The sequence below is a fragment of the Pipistrellus hanaki genome, assembly GCF_964339955.1.
Source record: "Pipistrellus hanaki genome assembly, chromosome: 9".
NCBI lineage: Eukaryota > Metazoa > Chordata > Mammalia > Chiroptera > Vespertilionidae > Pipistrellus > Pipistrellus hanaki.
Genome location: NC_140511.1, coordinates 43,921,826 through 43,944,909, shown reverse-complemented (window position 1 = coordinate 43,944,909; position 23,084 = coordinate 43,921,826). Strand labels below are relative to the sequence as shown.

Here is a 23,084-nt window from a genome sequence, read left to right as displayed (position 1 = left end):
GCTAGCTCAGGCTGGGTATAAACAGGCTGTGATAAGTGGCAAAGCTCAATTCTTTCTCTCAACTTGAGCATGTTAATAGGATAAAGCCTGGGTACTGGCTGGGAGGCTCAGAAGCAGACCTCCTCTTGGAGCCAATGAGTTCCTCCGGAAGGGGTAGCTGGCCAACTCCCGAGAGGAATTGGAGGCATCATCTTGGCACAGAGAGAGCTGGCTTGGAAGCTAAGGTAGAAAAGCACTTCAACATCCAATCTAGGCCAGCCCATCCACCTGACCAGTGCCTTCGAATTCTGGATGTGTCCACTCCCAGTGCTTGTTCATTTGCCAAAATGATGTGATATGCAGATCAGTGAGTAGTTTCCAGCTCAAGTTCAAAGCAGGTAGCCCAGCCTACAACTAACTTAAGGCATTGTTACCTCAAGTGTGTAATTTACCTCTCCTGGGCCTTGTTTTATTCTTGCTAAAAGAGGAGATTGGACTAGATTGGTGGTTTTTAAACCTTTATTTAGTCATGAAACCCTTTATTCAAACACAGTCTTTGAAACATTATGATCCTTTATGGGACTCAAATGCCAAGGGTGTCTCAAGGAGCTTTCTCTTACTGCCTGCTGATTAGGTGACCCTACTTTATGTTCCTTCAGATCCCCTCCACTTTCCCTAGCCCAGCCCTACCAAGCACTATTTTATTTATTTATTTTATTATTATTATTTTTTAATATATTTTATTGATTTTTTACAGAGAGGAAGGGAGAGGGATAGAGAGTTAGAAACATCCATGAGAGCGAAACATTGATCAGCTGCCTCCTGCACACCTCCCACTGGGGATGTGCCCACAACCAAGGTATATGCCCTTGACCGGAATCGAACTCAGGACCCTTGAGTCCACAGGCCGACCCTCTATACACTGAGCCAAACGGGTTTCGGCCCAAGCATTATTTTAATTGTCTGTCTCATCCACTAGACTTAGCTCCATGAGAGAAAGCAGAGTCAAGTCTATCTTGCTCATTGTTGTAGTCTCTTCATTACCATGGTGCCTGGCATACTTCAGGCATCTAATAAGTGTTTGATGATTATTATTTTTGAGTAGTAATAGTAATAGGTACCATTTAGCAAATGTTTGTGATACACTAGTTCCTATGCTCAATAATACATGCTTTTTGATTGAATGCTTACAGCATTCCTATTTGAAATGAATTGTTGGACTAAATCATGTCTATAGCTCTTTTGATTACTGCCAGGTCTGTTAGTGCTGTCCTGTCTGCTGGAATACCTTTTCTTTCCCTCTGTGCCCTTCCAAATCCCACCTGTACTTTAAGGTTCTCTCAGCTTTTGGAACTATTCAGATCTATACTGACATCTTCTTTCCCTAATTTTAATAAACAAAATTTTGTGTTCATTTATTAATTTGTCACAATTTTCTGGGGGAAAAAATAATACCAAGATGGATGAGGAGTTCACAGACTAGCAAAAATAAATAAATAAGTACAAAATTGTGCTGTGACAGTGGGTACATACAGGAGAAGATGGCAATCCATGTCATATCTCCTCTTCCCAGCTAGATTGGTAAACCCCCAGCAGGCAGGCTGTGGAAATTCCCATCCTACTACTTTAAGTAGTAATCACTGTTTAAAAAAATATATATTTTATTGATTTTTTTACAGAGAGGAAGAGAGAGGGATAGAGAGAAACATTGATGAGAGAGAAACATCAGTCAGCTGCCTCTTGCACACCCCCTACTTGGGATGTGCCTGCAACCAGTGTACATGCCCTTGACTGGAATCAAACCTGGGACCGTTCAGTCCGCAAGCCGAGGCTCTATCCACTGAGCCAAACTGTTTTCGGCTATTTTGTTTTTTTGTTGTTGTTTTTTCTCTTGTGGGTCTCTCCCTCTAGACATTGGATACATGTTCTTTGTTTCCAGCTCTTAAGGATTATCTGTGAAAGCCAAAATCTTACTGAGGGATTGAGGCATGTGTGACTGAAATTTAATCTTGGATATTTTACCATTTACTTAAAAATATTTTAAGGCATGTAAAATGAGTAGTAGCATGGTGTAGTGGGGGGAAAAAACTAGAGTAGTAAACAGTCGACCTAGGTTCTAGACTAGGAGTAGTAGGTCCTGTGCATCAGTGTTTTATATGTATATTAATACCACAACCTTACAAGGCAGGTACTATTAGAGTTATCCCCATTCTACAGATATGGAAACAGGCATAGAGTATTTAACTTGTTTAATATCATACAACCACGTGACAGAGCTGGGGTTTAAATCCAAGAGGACTCTAGCACCTGTGCCCTTAAACACTCTGGGCAATATGAGTGGCTTTATCCTTTCCATATTGTCCACTAGACATTTTGTGTAAGTGTGGGACTTCATTTACAGAGGTAATTTGACTATGGTCATGCTGTCTGTTTCTCCCATAAGACTGGAATCTCTTTGAAAGTCCTATCCACATCTTTACTCCTTGTACTTGGCATAGAGTATGATTCAATAAACGTGTGAAGATACAAACTCATGAAGGATTCCAATCTCCCTGTACCTCGGTTCTTCATCTGTAAAATAATAGGTTTGGATTAGAGGACCTTCTGGAGGACAGCTTTGAAAGTCCTGGATCCTAGTGTCTAACTCTGCCTTGTGTTTCCTACATTCCTCTCAGGTATGCAGTAAATACTAGTGAATGACTGGACAAATGAAGGTATAATTATTGTTAACAATCTGTGCTAATAATATTGGATGAGAGAAAAAAAATGGTGATAGGAAAGTTGTAGACAAAAAGGCCTACATATGACCTGGAATTCCATAACCTTTGACTTAAAAAAAAAAAAAAAAATCCTCACCCAAGGTTATGTATTTATTGATTTTAGAGAGAGAGAGAGAGAGGAATGGAGAGAGAAAGAGAAACATTGATCGGATGCCTTCCATACGTGCCCCAAACAGGGATCAAACCTGCAACCTTATGTTGTATGGGACGAAGCTTAAATGAACTGAACCCACCCGGCCAGGACCATAACCTTTGACTTCTTATGTGATCAGAGTCTCATACTCTGGCACACACCTGTGTACAGACAGTCTTTTCTGTTCGGTTTCCCATTACACTTTCCATCCCGAGCTCACTCTTGCTTTTTAAGTCATTTTTCTTATTAACCTTATGACTTAATAACTGGTCTACTTCTAGGGGGAAATAAGGTGCCATCTGATCAATAAAGTGGGGTTGGAGAGAGAGGAAGAAAAGATGAAGACAAATGTTCTAACACCTTGAGTGCATTGTCTGTCTCCCCCATTAGTCAGTGAACTCCTTGAGGGGACATAACGGTATTCTTCATCTCTGTGTTCCCAGTACCTAACCTCTCACAGTAGCTAACAGAGTAGATATTCAAATGTTTTTTGAGTTTGAATCTTAAATCTAGACCATTCAATCCACCCATGTTGAACATCCCCAACAAGTGATCACTCAGTCTAAGTTTAAACACCTCTAATGATAGCTTATCATTCTACAGTAAGTCTAAATCCGCTTTGAATACCTCTGTTGCAAAATTCTTCAGATTGGGCTAGAATTATTATTTCTGTAGCTTCAGTGTTTTAGTCCTCTGTGTCCCTTTTCCCAGATCCTGCTTCTTTACAGCTTTGACCCCAGGAGAGGCACAGGTGCTGGCAGAGACTGCCTCTGGAGAGCGAAGGCTCAGTCCACCTGGGGCTATTTGGCCTGAGAGCTTACAGGCTTATTCCATGAAAGCCAACCGAAGATCATCCATTTGGTGTCTGTCATTCTTCATCTCCATTTTATTTGTGTTTTCCCTTTTTGTTTTGTTAATCTTCAACTGAGGACATATTTTCTATTGATTTTTTTTTTTTTTTTTTTTTTTTAAGAGAGTGGGAGAAAGAGGATGGGAAAGAGAGAGAAACATCAATGTGAGACACATCAATTGATTGCCTCCCGCAGGAGGGGAATTGAACTTGTAACCCAGGTGTGTGCCCTTGACTGGGAATTGAACCCATGACCCTTAGGTTTGCGGGCCAATGCTCTAACCGCTTACCAACACGGGCCAGGGTTGTGTTTTCCTTTCTTTTTATTTTTTTAAATATGTATGGATTCTTTATTTCTGAGGGTTGGGGAAGGTATTTCTTAATAATAGTTTTTTAAAAATGCACTTTTAGCCGAAACCGGTTTGGCTCAGTGGATAGAGCGTCAGCCTGCGAACTGAAAGGTCCCAGGTTCGATTCTGGTCAAGGGCATGTACCTTGGTTGCGGGCACATCCCCAGTAGGGGGTGTGCAAGAGGCAACTGATTGATGATTCTCTCTCATCAATGTTTCTGACTATCCCTCTCTCTTCCTCTCTGTGAAAAGTCAATAAAATATATATTTTTTAAAAAAGATCATTTAAAAATGCATTTTTATTGATTTCTGAGAGGAAAGGAGAGAGATAGAAACATCAGTGATGAGAGGGAATCATTGATCAGCTCAACTACTCAGCCACTGGCCTGGCTGTTTTTCCTTCTTGACATCCTTTATATCTTTGCTCCTCAGAGGTAAACATGCAACTTTCCCAAGGGGATGCAGAGTTATGGCCATGGGGCTTTTAGCCCTGGGCAACTAGAGAGAAACAGTGCAGAAAGGGAGGCAGAGAGCTGGAGGCAGAGTGCATAAGCTCTGCTAAGGTGTGTGTTCCCTCTGCCCTCCCACTTCCAGTAGGGTGTTCTCAATAACTGAATGCCTCTGTTGCTTCAGAGGCCTCCGGGGATGTTTGACTTTCCATTGCCCATATGATTGAGCCTAACCTCTTGTGTCTTAGGGCCTTGCAGAAACAATCTTTTCTCCTTGTATTTAGGGTAACAATAATAGCTATTTTTTTTCTTTTTTATTAATCCTCATCCAAGGATATTTTTTTTCTTTTTTTTTAGGAGGGAGTTGAAGGTAGGGGGAGAGACAGAGAGAAACATCAATTGGTTGCCTCCCGCACAGGCCCCGGGGCCTGGGACCAGGACTAGATCCAGACTGCTACTGAAGTACTGTCCTTAACCAGGATTGACTGAGACCCTTAAGTTAATAAGGGCTGATACTCCAACCACTGAGCAAACCCGGCTAGGGCTTAGCTAACTTTTTTAGTGCTTGCCATAGTCTAGGCCAGTGGTTGGCAAACTCATTAGTTGTCAGAGCCAAATATCAACAGTACAACGATTGAAATTTCTTTTGAGAGCCAAATTTTTCAAACTTAAACTTCTTCTAATGCCACTTCTTCAAAATAGACTTGTCCAGGCTGTGGTATTTTGTGTAAGAGCCCCACTCAAGGGGCCAAAGAGCCTCATGTGGCTCGCGAGCCACGGTTTGCTGACCACTGGTCTAGGCTGAATGCTAAGCATTTTACATGCATTAGCTCTTTTATTCTATTTTAATACTATTATTATCTTTACTTTCCAGATGAAGAAAATTGAGGCACAGCTAAGTAATTAAGGGTTGCACAGCTTGTAAGTGGAGTTGAGATTTGACCCTGGCGATGTGACTCTGTGATCTCTATTGCTGGTGTAGTCTATGATATGGATTCACTATTTTCAAATTTAATTATGTATTTATTGAGCATTTAATTATGCCAGATATTTTATTTGGTCTTGGGAATTCATATATGGATAAAGAGACAATCTATGCTTCAAGGTCCTTGCTCTTGTGAAGTTACTTCCTTTTTCTTTTTTTTTAAATCCTTACCTGAGGAGATTTTTCCATTGATTTCTTAGAGAGAGAAGGAAAGACAGAAAGGTTTACCAATGTGAGAGAAACACATTGATCGGTTGCCTCCTGCACGTGTCCTGACGAGGGCCTGGGTCTGGGAGGATCCTGCGACTGAGGTACATGCCCTTGACTGGAATCGAACCTGGGACCCTTCGGTCTGCAGTCTGTCGCTCTCCACTGAGCCAAATCAGCTCTGACTGAAGTTATTTTCTAATGGAGCATAAAAATAGATAACAAATAAGTAACAAACAAGATAACTCCAAATGGTTATAAGTGCTCTGAGGGTGATGTGATAAAGAAGCTGCTACTCTAAATAGGGTTGTTATGGAATGCCTCCTAAGAGGTGATATTTGGACCAAGACCTGAATATTAAAAATCTTAACACTTACGAAGATTTGGAAGCAAAGGTGTCAGGTAGAGGGGGAAGTTGATGCTAATGAGCTTAGCCTGTGTTGGGACCAAAAAAAGGCCAATGTGACTGACTTATAGTAAGCAGGTGAAAAGTAGTACCAGTGAAGGTCAGGAAGTTAGGCCGAGTCAGATCTGCAAGGACTTGTAGATGCTGCTAAACATGTTAAATTTTATTGATCGTACAATGAAAAAATTTTGGATGGCTTTAAAAATAGAAATTAAGTGAGCGGATTTGCCTTTTAAAAGTGATGTTCCCGGCTGTTTTCAGGAATTGGATGAGGGAGGGGGGCATTCAAGGAGAGCAGTTAGACTATTGCAGCAGTGCAATGAGAAATGATGGCATTGTAGTTGGGAGTGGGGGTGGGTGGCAGCTGAGACCATGGAGAAAAGAGGATGAATTTAGAATATGTTTTAAAGTAGAGTCTACAGACTTGATGGTGGGTTGGATATGGGATGTAAGAGAAAGAAAATAAGCTCAACTTTCAGGTTTTTGGGATTTGTTTTGCCCTGATTTGATCATTGGTTGATGGTGTCACTTGCTGAAACAGGAATGACCAGGGAAGAAATTTGGAGCGGGAAGGGAGGAAGTATAAAAAATTCTGTTTGGCCACATTAAGTTTGAGATGCTGCTATTTAAACATCTAAGTGGTGGTGTTAATTAGGTGAGTGAGTGGAAATATGAATTTAGAACTCAGGGGAGATGTCTGAACATTGGTCTGGGACTCTAACTCTCTGACATTTTATCCTAGTTCTATCACAGAGTTGTTAGACACTGTTAGGCAAGTCATAAGGCACTTCGAACTGCAATATTATCAGCTAAATATATTAATAAAGTTATTTGTTATGCCAGTCTCATGTCTATGGGAGGAGAATCCTGTTCACACATTTACTCATTGATCAAACATACTCTGAGCATTTACCAGGGCACTATTTTAGCTGTGAAGGATAATGAAGACATAGGCCCTGTCCTCAGGCTGCTCATAGTCTAGTGCACATGTGTCAAACACAAGGCCCGCGGGCCAAATCCAGCCCGCCAGGCCTTGCAATGTGGCCCGCACCGCGCTGTCATCACTGCACTCCGCTGTCAGTTTATGACATTGTCAGTTTATGACTGTTCAGTAAACCATTCGGCCCGCGATTTAGGCTGGATTTTAGATTTTGGCCCCTTCTCTGATTGAGTTCGACACCCCTAGTCTAGTGGAATGGCTAGTAATATAAATAGATGATGTAACAACTGCTGTATTACAGAGAAGCACAGAGATCTCTGGGAGCACAGAAAATGGTGGGCAAGGGATCAGGAAAGGCTTCCGAGAAGTGGCACTTTAGCTGGTATGAAAGATACCGTAATTAGAAAGTAACCAACTAAAGAAGGAAGGGAAGGGTCCTCTTGGCCAAGGAATAACATGTGCAAGGTGGGAGGTGAGAGGGAGAGAATGGCCCTGCCAGGGAACTGTGTGTAGTTTATTACTGGAGCATCAGAGTAGAACGTGGGGAGTAGTCAGAAAGTAGGGAGACTGGAAAGGGAGACTTGTGTGAGATTATTGAGGGATTATATGCTGTGCTAAGGAGTCTGGATTTTTATCTGTAACTAGTGGCCCAGTGCACAAAATTCGTGTACATTAAAGGGGATTAACTAGAGGAAATAATTTAATATTGCTATTTGCCCTTTCTCTATAATAGAAGCATCATAAATAAAAGAAAATTAGTAAAATGTATATGAAAACCTTCCTCCTGTCAGTCTGGGGCGTACCATGGGACCCAGAATCAAGTTCCTGTCCACCCACATGCACCTTAAAATCGCCCCCCCCCCCCCCACACACACACACACATTGGGCTAGATCCAGATCTAGCCAGTCCCACCCTTGTCAAGCCCTACCGGGCAGGAAGCATAGCCTCAGATCCCCTAGCCCTGCGCCAGGACAGGGGAGTGGCCTGGGATCCCCCAGCCCACACCAGGGAGGGGGTGGGGAGGTGGGGGGGTATTCTTTGAGGTCCTCTGTCAAGCCCTGCTGGGTGGGGGGCGCGGCCTGAGTTCCCCTGACCCAGCACTGGGGGTGCACCTTAAGGTCCCTTATCAAGCCCCACTGGGTGGGGGGCACAATCTGAGCTTCCCTGTCAAGCCCAGCTGAGTAGGGGGGGTGCAGCCTCAGGTCCCCTGGCCCAGTGCTGGGGCAGGGGTTGTGGTCTGAGGTCCCCCCAGCCTGGTGCTGGGGTGGGGGGCATGGCCTGAATTCCCCTGTCAAGCCCCACTTAGTGGGGGGTGCAACCTGAGTTCTTCTGACCCAGCACTGGGGGTGCACCTTGAGGTCTCCTGTCAAGCCCAGCTGGGTTGGGGGCACAGCCTGATGTTCCCTGTCAAGCCCAGTCAGGCAGGGGGCACTGCCTGAAGTCCCCTGTCAAGCCCCACATGGTGGTGGGCGTGGCCTGAGTTCCCCCAGCCTGTTGCTGGGGTGTTGGGAGCAGCCTGAGGTCCCCTAGCCCAGCACCAGGATGGGAAGCACACCTTGAGGTCACCTATCAGCCCCACTGGGTTGGGGGCATGGCCTCAGGTCCCCTGGCCTAGTGCCAGGGCAGGGGTCGCAGCCTGAGATCCCCTGTCAAGCTCCACGGGGTGGTAGGGCATAGCTTCAGGTCCCTGCTGATTGCTCGTTAAGGCTCCTTATGGGAACTTGGCCTCAGCTATGAATATAGCCATCTTTGTGATGGAGTGATGGTTAATTAGCATATTCCCTCTTTATTAGATAGAATGGATGATTAGCTTTAGGTGAGTGACATGGATTAGGTTTGCTTTAGAAAGATCACTCTGGCCAAAACCAGTTTGGCTCAGTGGATAGAGCATCAGCTTGCGGACTGAAAGGTCCCAGGTTCGATTCCCGTCAAGGGCATGTACATTGGTTGCAGGCACATCCCCAGTAGGGGTGTTGCAGGAGGCAGCTGGTCGATGTTTCTAACATCGATGTTTCTGACTTTCTATCCTTCTCCCTTCCTCTCTGTAAAAAAATCAATAAAATATATATTTAAAAAAAAAAAAAAAAGGAAAAGAAAAGAAAAGAAAGATCACTCTGGGGACAGAAATGGAGAAGAGATTAAAGAGGCAGGGAAGACTTGCCTTAATCCAGGTAAGGGGCTTCCAGACTTATCTATTTCCAGAATGCATGTACTTTGGTATATTATACATAGTATAGGGGAGCATATGTTAAGTGCCAGAGGAGTTGCAGGACAGAGGAAGGTAAAACTGGAAAGGTAATTTGGGATCAGATAGTGGCCAGGTGTGGTCACAAGAGCTCACTTTCAGTGTTCTTATTGAGAGCATTGTGCAGCCTGCTGAGGAGTTCTGACTTTCTTTTATAGGCAGCATTGGGACACCAGAAAATATTGAACTTGGGTGACACAGTGACTGGCTAAGAAGGGTATGAGGCTGAAGGGCCTCATTTGTAACTTGGGTAATAAAAAGGAAGGAAAAGATGGTAGAGACATTTTCTTCCACACTGACCGAGGCCTTCTGGTACAACCACCTGTGTTCTTCATTCTCCCCAAAGCATCCTTTGGTCCTAGTTGTATGCTGTGTTAAGTTTGGAAAGTATTTATTATTGTTACTGATGATCGTGTAGGGCAGGGGTCCTCAAACTTTTTAAAGTGGGGCCAGATCACGGTCCCTCAGAGAGCTGGAGGGCCGGACTATATGAACTACTAATTCCTACTGTAACACCTTGGCTGCGCTCACTGCCCAAAAAACCTGGCGGGCAGGATCAGACTCCTCTGCGGGCCACATGTGGCCCGCGGGCCGTAGTTTGAAGACCCCTGGTGTAGGGTTTCATGTTAGCATTTCTCTTATGAGGAAGACTCACTTTCTAACTTGGTAGCCATAAAGGATGGGGCACTTTTGTTAGCTCTACATCTCTGATGTGGTCCAGATGCCAGCCTGTCTATTTTCTTTGGATCAACTTCTGAGTTCCTTAAGAAGAAAGGTCACTTAAGTCACTTGAAATCAAAATATCATTTACTGCTAGGAATGAGCATAGTTTGTGATTCTGTCATATCCTTTATCTCCTACTGGCTAAGGGATGGATGGAGGGGCTAGTATTCTAAGTGATAAAGAATTTTGATATCTACTTCTGAGTGTGGGCCACTGAAGGGATGGGTTATACAAAAGTTGCTTCTTTATTCTCAGAGAGAGTAGCTGTTTCGGGGATGACTGATAGCAGTGAATATATACAGATTAAGTTCTATTGGTTTCAGATGGTTTTCCCAGTTTCTCTGATTACTTCAGCAGAATCCCCATTGTTCAGGAGGGAATTATTCCGTCTCTGTATCTCCAGAGTCTGTGGTTTGTGTCTAGTGCAGTGTTTCCCAACCTTCTCTCATGATGAGAATCACCTGGTGGAGTTGTTAAAACACAGATTCCTGAATCCCAACTAAGAAGTGCTAAACTAGAATTTTTGAGAACATATAGGTAAAATTGCATACCTAACTTAGTGCTCTGTATATAACATCTGTGTTAGAGCACTAGTTAAGTATACAATTTTACCTATATGTTCCCAAAAATTCTAGTTTAGCACTTCTTAGTTGGGATTCAGGAATCTGTGTTTTAACAACTCCACCAGGTGATTCTCATCATGAGAGAAGGTTGGGAAACACTGGTCTAGTGCTAGGTGTGAAGTGTGAGAGGGATACTGAATGAGTAAGGCATTATGTAACATCCATCTGACATTTATTGGACAAATCCAATGTGCCAGATTATGTGCCAGTTCTTTGAAACACAAAGATGAATAATATTCCAGTGATTGTTGGACCACTTGACACTCAGTAGGATTACTAAATGGGAGAAAATATCTGATGAAGGACACATGCTAAGAATATATAAAGACTCTTACAACTCAACAAGAAAAAGATAAATAACCCACTTAAAAATGGACAATTTGAATAGACTTTTTTCCAAAGAAAATATACATGGAAAGATACTCAACATCATTTACCCATCAGCAATCCCACTTCATACCCTCTATGATGCCATAATAAAAAACACATAACAAGTATTGTTGAGAGAGTGGAGGAAATGGAACTATGTGCTAGTGGAAATGTAAAATAGTATAGTGGCTGTGGAAAACTCTTAAGCATAGAGTTACTGTATGATCCAGTAATTCCACCTCTAGGTATGTACTTGAGAAATTAAAACATATGCCAACACAGAAGCTTGTACACAAATGTTCATAGCAATATCATTCATATTAGCCCCAAATTAGAAGTAACCCAAATGCCTAAAAACTGATGGATAAATAAAATGTATATCCATACAGTGGAATGTTACTTGGCAAGAAAAGAAAAGAACTGATACCTGCTGTAATATGGATGATCCTTGAAAAAGATTATGCTATGTGCAAGAATCCCATCCAAAAAAACCATATAGTATAAAACTTCATTTATATGAAAAGTCCAGAAAAGGCAAATATGTAGAGAAGTAGATTTGTGCTTGCCTAGGTTGGATGTGGGAATAGGAAGTTGGCAAATGAGCATAAGGTGTGTTTTTTAGAGTGAAGGAAATGTTTTAAAATAAGATGATCGAGCAACTCTGTAAATATTGAATTGTCCATCTTAAATGGATGCTATACCTCAGTAAAGCTTTACAAACAATCCTTGGCCTCAAGATGATTAGAGCCAAGCGATGGAAACAGACTCAGAAATAGTTATAAAAGTAATAAATGTGACCTTAGAGGTATGTGCAAATTGCAGAATTTTGCAGGAGAACAGAGAAGGAATTACTTCACCTGCAGAGATCTACCAGATTTTAAGCTCCTTGCGTGTGAAGCTGTTATTATTGTATCCCTGTCTAGAGCTTAACATCTGATCAGTTAACAGTTGTCAAATGGATGTGTGAATGAAGAGTTGGAGAATGTCTCACAAGGGAATTAATATTTAAGCTGCATTTTAAAGAGTGAATAGAAATTAACTAGGCGGTGAAGGTGAGGAAAGAATTCTAGTGGGAGAAGACAGTAGCAGCTTTTAGAGAAGCAGTGAGGGATAGAAGGGAAGAATGGTAGGCAGTTCAGTGTGGCTAGAGTGTAAGCCATTTGGTGGGGAGTGGTGAGATAAGTTGTTGGACCAAATTATGAAGTACCTTCCGTGTCATGCAAAGGAGTTTGGACTTTAAGCCGAAGGTAATAGAAGGTTATCAGAATTGGTCAAGGATACAGTCATATGTGTCTGATAAAGATCACTGTGGCTGCTTCTTTGTTATGAATCTGTTCTGGCAAGATCAGAGTTAGAGAGATCACTTTGAAAGTCACTGCATTAGTCTAGGAGAGAGCAAGGATAAAGTCTATACTAAGGCGGTGTGGCAATGAAAAGTTCAAGAGCGATTTCCTAGGTGAGTTAATGTGATCAGTGCCTGAATAGTCGAGATTAGGATTTCATAGAAAGGATAATTCTGTTCTGAAAGGGTTTCTGGAAGAGGTGACGTCTGGATTGGTTCTTGTGGATGGATAGAAAAGTGTAGAATGTGTGGGAAGCTGGTGTGCATATAGGAAAGAGTGAGAGAGGAGGACCAGGTGGAGAGGAAGCCAGTCTGGGAAATAACAAATTTGATAGGATAGGCATTGAAGAATCAAAAAAGCCAATGTTAGGCCCCCAAATTTGATAATTGTTGAATGGGAGAGAGGTCATTAAACCATTTCTTCTACTTTTGTATATATGTGAAGAGTTTCATTTAAAAAGCTTTGCATCTCAGCTGCTTGGAGGATGTGCTGTCTTGTGTTGGTAGGAGGGGTGGGGGTAGAGGGCAGACAACAGCCGTAGTAGTTACTACAGCCACAGTAGCTAGCATCTACTTTCACTTCACTGCCCAGAGTATACTGTCCATGTTAGGCCTTTTTGTTTGGCTAAGCATGATCCCCAGATGATTTATGAGTTCTGAAAAGTGAGGTAGGTAGTTCTACTTTGATTTGTTGGCCTTGCATTCTTGGCAAGTCTAAGGAGCTGGAGAAAAATGTGAATGAGAAGAGAAGGGGGAGCCACAAATATGGGTAGCCTGTGAACCTTTGGACTTCACTTGTCATTCCAGTTACACAGCAGATCACAGTATCTTTGTCCACAAGATAGAGGCAGTTAGCCTGGTTGTTGTGCTGTATTCAGGTTTAGAAGCTAGCTAATCTCTCCTTTCTCTGTGCTTACACAGCATTTTGTTTATATGTCAGTGTTATCCTTATCATATTATGTTTAATAGCCTGTCCCTCTTCCTCTGACTGTGAATACCTCAAGAGCAAAGGTTGGACTTAGTTATCTCTAATGTTTTGTGAAAGAATGAGGTCTCTAGTCGCAAAGTTGATCAGTCTTTAACTTTTGGAAGGATCAACTGAGACCTCTGAAATGCTAGGTTGTCCTGGTGGATGGAGTTCCAGAGTTTAGGCCCCTTTGCAGTTAGCAGGTACTTGAAACCAGAGCAAGGGGCCATCCCCTGAGTGTTGGGTGCTTATAGTAGTCACTTGGTACGCTTTCACTAATTTAATTTGGTCACAGCCTGTTATATCACAGCTCACAACACTGAAGGAATTTTGCTTTAACTTCTGTGGAACTAAATAAACTGGAAGTTTGGAAAGCCAGAGTGTTATAACTAACTTCAAAGCTTTGGAGTTAGACAGATTTGGTGTGAATTACTACTTTGAAAATCACCTAAGCCAATCCCCTCCCTCATTTTATATGTGGGGAAACTGAGGCATGGAGAGAAGTACCCTGTTCTTTGGAATAAATCAAATAAATAGCCATGCCAGATTAGGACCTACAACTATTTCTCTTCACTGAGAAAGGAAGTTGTTGCCATGAAACCATTTCTTGTGGTAAAATGTGGGAATGAGTTAAACCCCAAGGAATGAAGACATATCACATGGGCTAAGTTTCACTGTTCATCTCACCCAGAGTGTTCTCTTGGGGACACTAGAGCAGCAGTTGCCAACCTTTCGGACCTCATGGACCACCAGTGAGTTACAATCTCTATACACTGAGTGGCCAGATTATTATGATCTCTGAACACATAATAATCTGGCCACTCAGTGTATATCCTATATAATAAAATGCTAATATGCAAATTGTCCCCTTGACCAGGAGTTCCACCAGCAGGCAGGCTGGCCAGCTGCCCATGACCCTTCCCTCTGGCCAGGCTGGCCGGACCTCACCCATGCACGAATTGATGCACCGGGCCTCATATATACATATACATATACATATACATATACATATACATATACATATACATATACCTTTACATATACATAAAACACACACACACATATGCACTGAGTGGCCAGATTATTTTGTGTTCAGAGAGCATAATAATCTGGCCACTCAGTGTATATAAAAGTCCAATATGCTAAGTGTCCTATCGGTTGACTGACTGGTTGCTATGACGTGCACTGACCACCAGGGAGCAGATGCTCTGACTGGTAGATTAACTTGCTGCTGGGGTCCAGCCAATCAGGACTGGGCAAGATGGGTTGGACAAGCCCTGGAGCCCTCCCGAGGTCCCTCCCCAGCCACCAGCCAATCGGGACTGGGTGAGATGGCCCTGATCAGCCCTGATCACCAGCCAGGCGGAGGAACCCCACCCCCATACTCAATTGTTTGTATGCTTTATAACTTCATGGTTATGTTAGTCCTTTTCCTGGAACATATTTCTCTAATTTCCTCATCTGGGTAGTATTTCACATCTCACCTCCAGGAAGTTTTCACTGATCTGTCACACCACAGGTTCGATGAAAAATCCCCCCCTTTTTTTTTCTTCTTCCATAGCTAGTCTTTAATATCAATAAAGAAATACTATGTTTTTATCTCATATCTGAGAGAATCTTGGGAATTGGGTTCATTCTTTTGTCCTTATTGCTTAGCACAGACATGCAAAACAATGTCAGTCATAGACATGAACCAGAGTTACTGGTTAGTTCTAGAAGGGAGAGATCAGTGGGGAATAGAGTACTAGGGAAGGCTTCATAGAAATTGTGGCACTTAAAACTACCTGTAATTTCTTGGTGGATATTGATGAATGTGTAAGCACCTTATTTTGGGCAGGGATAGCCTAAGACAGTAATGGATTTTTTTGGTGGTGTCTTTCTACAGGTTGATATGTCACACCTCTCGCCAGAGGAGCAATGGAGGTAAGTGTGACAGTGTGGGCCCCTCAGGCTGGGGACTATCGGGTAATCCAACTAGTAGAGTTGTATATCTATTCTTTTTGTTTCCTTGTCTGTGGGAGACAGTGACTCATGACCAGTAGGCTAGGTCTTTGGGGATTTTTTTCCAGTACAGGGTCACTTCTGGGTAGCTCCCTTGTTTCTGGGAAGCAAATGCATAAATGTACCAGACTATCCACCGGGGTTTTAATACTAGTTGTACCATTTCCTAGCTATGTGATCTTGGCCAGGTTACTTAACTTGCCTTAGTTTTTTTCCTTTGTCAGGTGTGGATCAAAATAGTACCTGTACCTCATAGAGTTGAGAGGATTAATATATATGAAATTCTTACAACAGTGCCTGGCATGTGGTGACCTCCAGTGTTACCTACTTTGAAGATGTTTATTATCATTATACATCAAACAGGGCAGAGGGATCTGATTGAGAAAATAGGAGCTCTCAACTTGCTGGCTACTTGCTGTGTACCCAGAGTGGGCCAACAAATATCTTATTGTTATGATTTCTAATTAGTAAAGGAGATTCAAAGTAATTGCCCCACAAACTTCACAAGATGGCTGACCAGTGAGCTGAAGTCAACCAAATAAAACCTAATAATGGGGGGGGGGGGGGGGGGAACCGTTTTAAATTAAAACTATTGATTGTAAAAATATAGAATGGCAAAAATATTAACTCATATGACAAGCCCAACTTGTCATATGATGACTTTAAGATTTCAGATGACTTTAAGCTTAATATGCACCAGCTGTGTACCTCAGCTACTGAAATAATTCAAATCATTTGGAAGATGTTCATAGAAATATGTTATCAGCCTTAACGTAGGGACAGTGCCATTGTGCTCTGCTACACTGAGGCCACACTGGATGTTGTAGACACTACAGTATAAGAAGATCTTTGGCTAGATAATGTCTCAAAGAAGGCAACCAGGATTAATGATCTTCACATTATGTTTTATTAATAGTGTTTACAAGATCTAGAAATAAAAATAAATAAAATAAATATCTAGAACTAAAAAGGCTAGGAAAATGGTGATAGGAACAGGATAGTTTTTGGTTTTGTTTTTAAAAAATAAGATCATGAGAAATCTTTGAAGGGGCATCATTGGAAAAGAGAAGTGGATATGCCCTTTATTGTTCCAGAATATAGGTTTAGGTCCAATACATTGGAGCTATAGAAAGATAGATTTTGTATTATTATCAGAAACATTTTTAATAATCATGGTATATTGAGAGATAGAGAACCGTCTGCTTTTTTATTGATTTCAGAGAGGAAGGGATTCTCAACATCAATAATGAGCGAGAATCATTGATTGGCTGCTTCCTGCACACCACTACTGAGGATTGAGCCCGCAACCTGGGCTTGTGCCCTTGACTGGAATTGATCTTAGGACCGTTCAGTCCGCAGGCCAATGCTTTATCCACTGAGCCAAGCTAGCTCTGGTCCTCCTACCTCTTAAAGCATTGAAGTGTACATATAAGTATCTACAATGTGTCAGACACTGCTGGTTCTAGAATAGATTACTTTCAGAAGCATATGTTCTCAAGTCAATGGAAGTATTCCAGACAAAGGATATCAAAAATAATTTTTTCATTGAGTGGGAACTTGAAATAGATGTTTTCTTTGGTCTTTTCTAGATTCTTTCATTGTGCACATCCATTAAGTTATATATTGTCTGAGAACAAGAAATGTATTTCTTATCTTTATTATTCCCCACAGTCCTTAGGTTTTTAAAGTGTTACTTGTCCTTTTAGTTTAGCTTATTCTCACAATAAGCCTGTGAGGGAGGCGGAAAATATATGGACTCCTTTTGACAGATGAAGAAATTGTGATGTAGAGTTGTTAATTTTCTTGGTCAAGGCCACAACCTTAACCATTTGTACTCCATAAAAGTCTATAGACGCAAGCGGCAGACCTTTTTAAATTAAATTCAAAGTATTGAGGCAGTTAACTGGTTAAAGTTTCTCACTCATAAACTTATCATCTTTTTGTCAGAGTCTCTCACCCAGCATAGTGTTTTATGTAAAGTGCACCCTTAGGTGCTGTGGCTGTCTGGCTGACTGACATTTGGCTGCCCACTGAGTTTCAGCCCCTAACATTATATTATGAAAAATGTTAGACATACAGAAAGTATGAGAGAAATGCACAGTGAACACCCTTACACTCACCACGTAGATTCTATAATTACCGTTTTGCTATATTTGCTTTATCATTTACCCATAACTCACCCCGCTGGGTTCTTCTTGCCCTCGGGAACTCCATGAAGATAGCATTTAGGTTGTTCTTTCCTTCCCTCCCTAACCCCCCTCCCTATACATGGAAAACTTGTACAAAAGCTCCTGACCACAGGCTATATTTGTATTTGATTTTCTGACTAAATTCTTCCTTATTCTTTTCCCTTGACTGACTCTGACCCAGAGTAATAGGAGTAACTATTCTCTGTTCTTAGGAAAAGCTTTTTGCCTATATTGACCAAGGAAATAATTTGCTACCAATACTCAGGACAAGAGAATGCCAGCCTTAGATTAAATAAGAGATTCTTTAGTCCTTGAGGCTATTTCCCTGTGGATGCTGATGGTGAAGTTACTCTTGAATTAATATAAAGTCAAAGCAATCTAGATTTTTCAGGCTGTAAATAGTCTTCAGGATCCCTGGTCTTGACAGGGTAGGACAAATAAAGCAAAACTTTAACCCTAGAATTAACACGTTTGCAGTGCTACTCCTTTATTGGTATCATAAATACTAAGATTATGAGGCTTTGGCTACAGTCTTCTCTTTGGGTTATGTTTTCTTTTCAATGACAGAATTAAATAGGTCTGAAATGGGTAGTGACATGGGCTACTTGGATATTTTTCCTGCAACTGGAAAGGTGTCAGCTGTATCTACCATTGGAGGAAGGCAGCACACCACCCACATTTAATCCAATTGCTGAGCTTGGTTATTGGGGCCCCTAGAACCCCTATTCTATGCCAGAATGCCTGTCCTCTTGGGCAGCGGTCGCCAACCGGTGGTCCGTGGACCACGGGTGATCCATGAGGTCCGAAAGGTTGGTGACCGCTGGTTTAAGGAAAACTTTGGAGCAGCGGTTGCTCCTAGATCGCTGCTCTAGGGCATATGCATACATAGTACCCTGCAGCTGCAAAATACAGGAGTGTGTTCTGAGCTTTGGACAGATAGAATGTCCCTGGGAAGCACTACGTCTTTACCACCACACCAGCCCTGACTGGATAACCCCATCTGTTTGACTTTCAGGATCGAGCATGCACGCATGCATGCCAAGCACCGTGGTCACGAAGCCATGCACGCCGAAATGGTCCTCATCCTCATCGCTACCTTGGTGGTGGCCCAGCTGCTCCTGGTGCAGTGGAAGCAGCGGCATCCTCGCTCCTACAATGTAAGCCGTTTTGACTCTCTTCTTTGTCTGCCAGTAATCAGGAGGCCCTTCCTAAGTATTCTGGGATCCAGCCTAAGCCAAGCCACATGTAGGCAGAGAATGGACAGTGATAATGAACTTTATGTATGAATGGTGAATTCTGTATGGTGGGTATGTGTTTAAGGTGCAAGTGATTCAGAGGGTGAAAACAGGGATAGAACCTGAGACTACTTTTATGGCCAGAAAAGGTAGGCCCTTCCTTTTAAATGTTTTGGGACATATTCATGAAGGAGATATTCATTAGGAACTGTTGAGATAGAGGGAGAAGTGATCACTTGACTGGGAAGGTGAAGCCTCCAATAAATCTTATAGGTTGGATTTAGATTAATTTTTTTTTTTTTTAAAAGCAGTATGGAGGAAATGAAGAATAAAAACATACAGAGGAATACTCATAAATGACAGAAGTAAATCCTTATTAGCAATTACTTTAAATGTAAATGGATTAAATTCTATTAAAAGACAGAGATTAGTAGATTGTATTAAAAAATCATCATGAAAAAAACCATTCTGATTCATTTATATGTTGTCTGTAAGAGACACACTTTATTATTTATTTATTTTGTTAATCGTCACCTCATGATATTTTTTCCATTGCTATTTATTTACTTATTTATTTACTTATTTATTTTAAATATATATTTTATTGAGTTTTTACAGAGAGGAAGAGAGAGGGATAGAAAGTTAGAAACAGCCGAGACCGGTTTGGCTCAATGGATAGAGCGTCGGCTTGGGGACTGAAGGGACCCGGGTTCGATTCCGGTCAAGGGCATGTACCTTAGTTGCGGGCATATCCCCAGTGGGGGATGTGCAAGAGGCAGCTGATCGATGACTCTCTCTCATCAATGTTTCTAACTCTCTATCTCTCACTTCCTCTCTGTACAAAATCAATAAAATATAAAAAAAAAAAAAAAAAGAAAGAAACATTGATCAGCTGCCTTTTGCACACCCCCTACTGGGGATGTGCCCACAACCAAGGTACATGCCCTTGACCGGAATCAAACCCAGGACCTTTCAGTCCACAGGCTGATGCTCTATCCACTGAGCCAAACTGGTTTTAGCTCCATTGCTTTTTAGAGAGAGTAGGGGGGCGGGAAGGAGTCGGGGGAGTCTGGAGGGGAGAGAAGCATTGACATAAGAGAGACACATTGATTGGTTGCCTCCCACAGGAACCCTGACTAGGGCCAAGAATCAAACCTGTAACCCAGGTATGTGTCCTTGACTGGCAATTGAATCTGGGACCCCTTGGTGTGTGGGCTATGCTCTAACCACTGATCAATACCAATCAGGGCTATAGGAAATTCACTTTAGATACAAAGACACAGAGATTGAAAATAAGAGGATGGGAAAAGATATTCCATGTATGCCGACAAATTAGAAAACCTAGAAGAAAATTGTAGCCATCTTGGTTATCAGATATAAAGATCTGATTAGAAAAAGTAAAATTAAAAAGATAATAAAAATATGTAGGTAAATAGGATAAAACTTGATAAATTTGATTATATTAAGGATTTTTGTTCAGTAAAGGATTACCATGGGCAAAGTTAAATGATAAAAAAATGGGAGGTTAGTAATGATTAAAACTGACAAAGAGAGCCAAACCAGAGTTGCTCAGTAGTTGAGCCTGAACCCATGAACCAAGAGGTCACCGGTTCAATTCCCAGTCAGGGCACATGCCTGGATTGTGGGCTCAATCCCCAGTAGGGGGCATGCAGGAGGTAACTGATTAATGTTCCTCTTCTCGTCGATGTTTGTATCTCTCTATCCTTCTCCCTTCCTCTCTGTCTAAAATCAATAAAAACATTAAGAAAATTTAGAAAAAAAAGCTGACAATTGATTAATTTAAAGTAACTTCTACAATTACACTACTTACAACAGCACAATTTAAATTTTATGAATTGTTTATTTCTAGACTTTTCCATTTAATATTTTTGCATCAGTATTGATTATAGGTAACTGTAACTGCAGATCAGTGAAAAAATAACAAACAGCCAAAGCCGGTTTGGCTCAGTGGATAGGGCGCTGGCCTGCGGACTGAAGGGTCCCAGGTTCGATTCCTGTCAAGGGCATATACCTTGGTTGTGGGCACATCACCTGTGGGGGGTGTGCAGGAGACAGCTGATTGATGTTTCTCTCAATGTTTCTAGTTCTCTATCCCTCTCCCTTTCTCTCTGTAAAAAAATCAATAAAATATATATATATTTTAAAGTAACAAACAGAAAGATATACAACACAGTGCCAATAATAAATTTAAAATACATGCACACAAAAAATACAATTTGTCACAACAGATACAAAAAATATATACATCTTGCCATAGCTGATTTGGCTCAGTGGATAAGAGTATGGACCTGCAGATTTAAGGCTCCCAGGTTTGAGTTGGGTCAAAGGCATGCACCTTAGTTGCAAGCTCTGGCATGAGGCAACCAATTTGTCTCTTGCACATTAATGTTTCCCTCTCTATCTCTCCCACTTCCTTCCACTCTCTCTAAAAATCAATGGGAAAATATCCTCAGGTGAGGATTAACAGCCACCACCAAAAAATAAAAAATAAATTTAAACACATTAGAATGTCTATGGGGTGAAGAATGGGAATAAAAAACAAAAAACAAAAGAGCTCTCTAGAGAATGTTGTGTAAAGATGTGGCACTGAGATTATTGAACAGTAGAAACTATTCAAAATATAGCTATTCATAGCTTTTTTAAAAAGAAAAAGGTTTTGCCGAAATCGGTTTGGCTCAATGGACAGAGCGTCGGCCTGCGGACTGAAAGGTCCTGGGTTCTATTCCGGTCAGGGGCATGTACCTTGGTTGCGGGCACATTCCCAGTAGGGGGTGTGCAAGAGGCAGCTGATCGATGACTCTCATTGATGTTTCTAACTCTCCACTCTGTATCTCTCTCCCTTCCTCTCTATAAAAAACCAATAAAAATATATTAAAAAAAAGAAAAAGGTTTTTATGACACACCAAGAAATGATGGAATTAATTGATAAGGCTCTGTTTCTCTCAAACTGAATGACATTTTTTGTTCTTCACTAGTGCTGGTTGGCAACTCAGTTTTTCATTGTGCCCCTATGACCACTGAGTGGGAAATAAACTAGCTCTGTTCTTTTAGACCAGGTTTCTTAATAAGGAGACTATTAACATTTGGGCCAGATGATTCTTTTTTTGGGGGGGCGGAAGGGGGGATGCTAGACTATCCTGTTCATTGTAGGATGTTTAGCAGTATCCCTAGCCTCTATCTAGTAGATGCTAGTGACATCCCTCCCAAAATTGTGACAGCCAAAAGTGTCTCCAAGCATTGCTAAATGTCTTGTGTGGAGGAAATTCACCCCTGATGAGAAACACTGTCCTTGACTCAAGGACCTAGGACAGCATAGATACTGCCAGCCATGAGACTGATTATGAGCAAGTATGTCAATCTACTTGTTTCACAGTGAAAAGTATTAAACTTCTCTCTCTAACTTGGAGATCAAGTGTAATCTTCAGGTTAGAAGCTAAGAAAAACTTACTCTAACTACTTTTGGGAGCAAGAGATCTTACTGTTTTCTGTATTTAAATTTCAGGTACTGCTCTTTTGAATAAGAGAAACAAGAGTAATTTAAATTGCTTATAGTTTCAATTTGTTGATTTGTTTTATCTTTGAAAGAGAGAAACATTGATTTGGGCGAGAAACATTGATTGGTTACCTCCTGTACACGCCCCAACCAGGGACTGGACCCACACCCTTGGTATATGCCCTGACCAGGATTCGAACCCAGGATTTGGTACATGGGAGGACACTCCAACCAACTGAGCTACACCAGCCAGAGCCAATTTGTTGATGTTTTTTAAAAAAATCTTTTCTCATCTGCTATCTCATTGGAACCTCACAACAGCTTTATAAGATGGTCAGGATAGGGCTTTACTTCCATTTTTCAGATTAGTAGACCAAAGTGCAGAATTCTGAAGTTATTTGCCAAGGACACATGACTGTTTAATTGGAGAGCTGGACATAAAACCAAAATCTGATTCTTGGTTAAGTGCTCTTTTCATAGAGCCACTCAACTATTTTTTGAGGTTTCTTAAGAGTTTCAAGAAATTATCAGTTTGTCATGGTCATTTTGGTTTATAATACCCCAGATTTTTCCTTCTTTGATGACTTTTGCCCAAGTCCTTTCCTTATATTTCAGGCATCCCTTTACACCATCTCACCTCCTCAGGCTTCCAGGGTTTCCCCAGACTCAGTGAATATGCTAAGGAGGCAGGACTTGAGAGACAGATGATCTGAATTGGAGACCTGGCCAATTGGAAACCTAACTTGCTCTTTAATTTCTCTGTACATCAGTTTTATCATCTATAATAATAAAAGCA

General features: G+C 41.5%; 1 protein-coding gene across 3 annotated transcripts in view; it reads left to right on the top strand.

The window, feature by feature from the left end:
- Nucleotides 1-23,084, top strand: part of RNF121 (ring finger protein 121) — a 52,261-nt gene that overhangs the window by 4,129 nt on the left and 25,048 nt on the right. For all 3 annotated transcript variants that reach the window (XM_084894259.1, XM_084894258.1, XM_084894260.1), the window contains exons 2-3: nt 15,235-15,272; nt 18,555-18,696. In XM_084894259.1, coding sequence (XP_084750385.1) covers nt 15,235-15,272; nt 18,555-18,696 — 180 coding nt within the window. The remainder of the gene's footprint in view (nt 1-15,234; nt 15,273-18,554; nt 18,697-23,084) is intronic.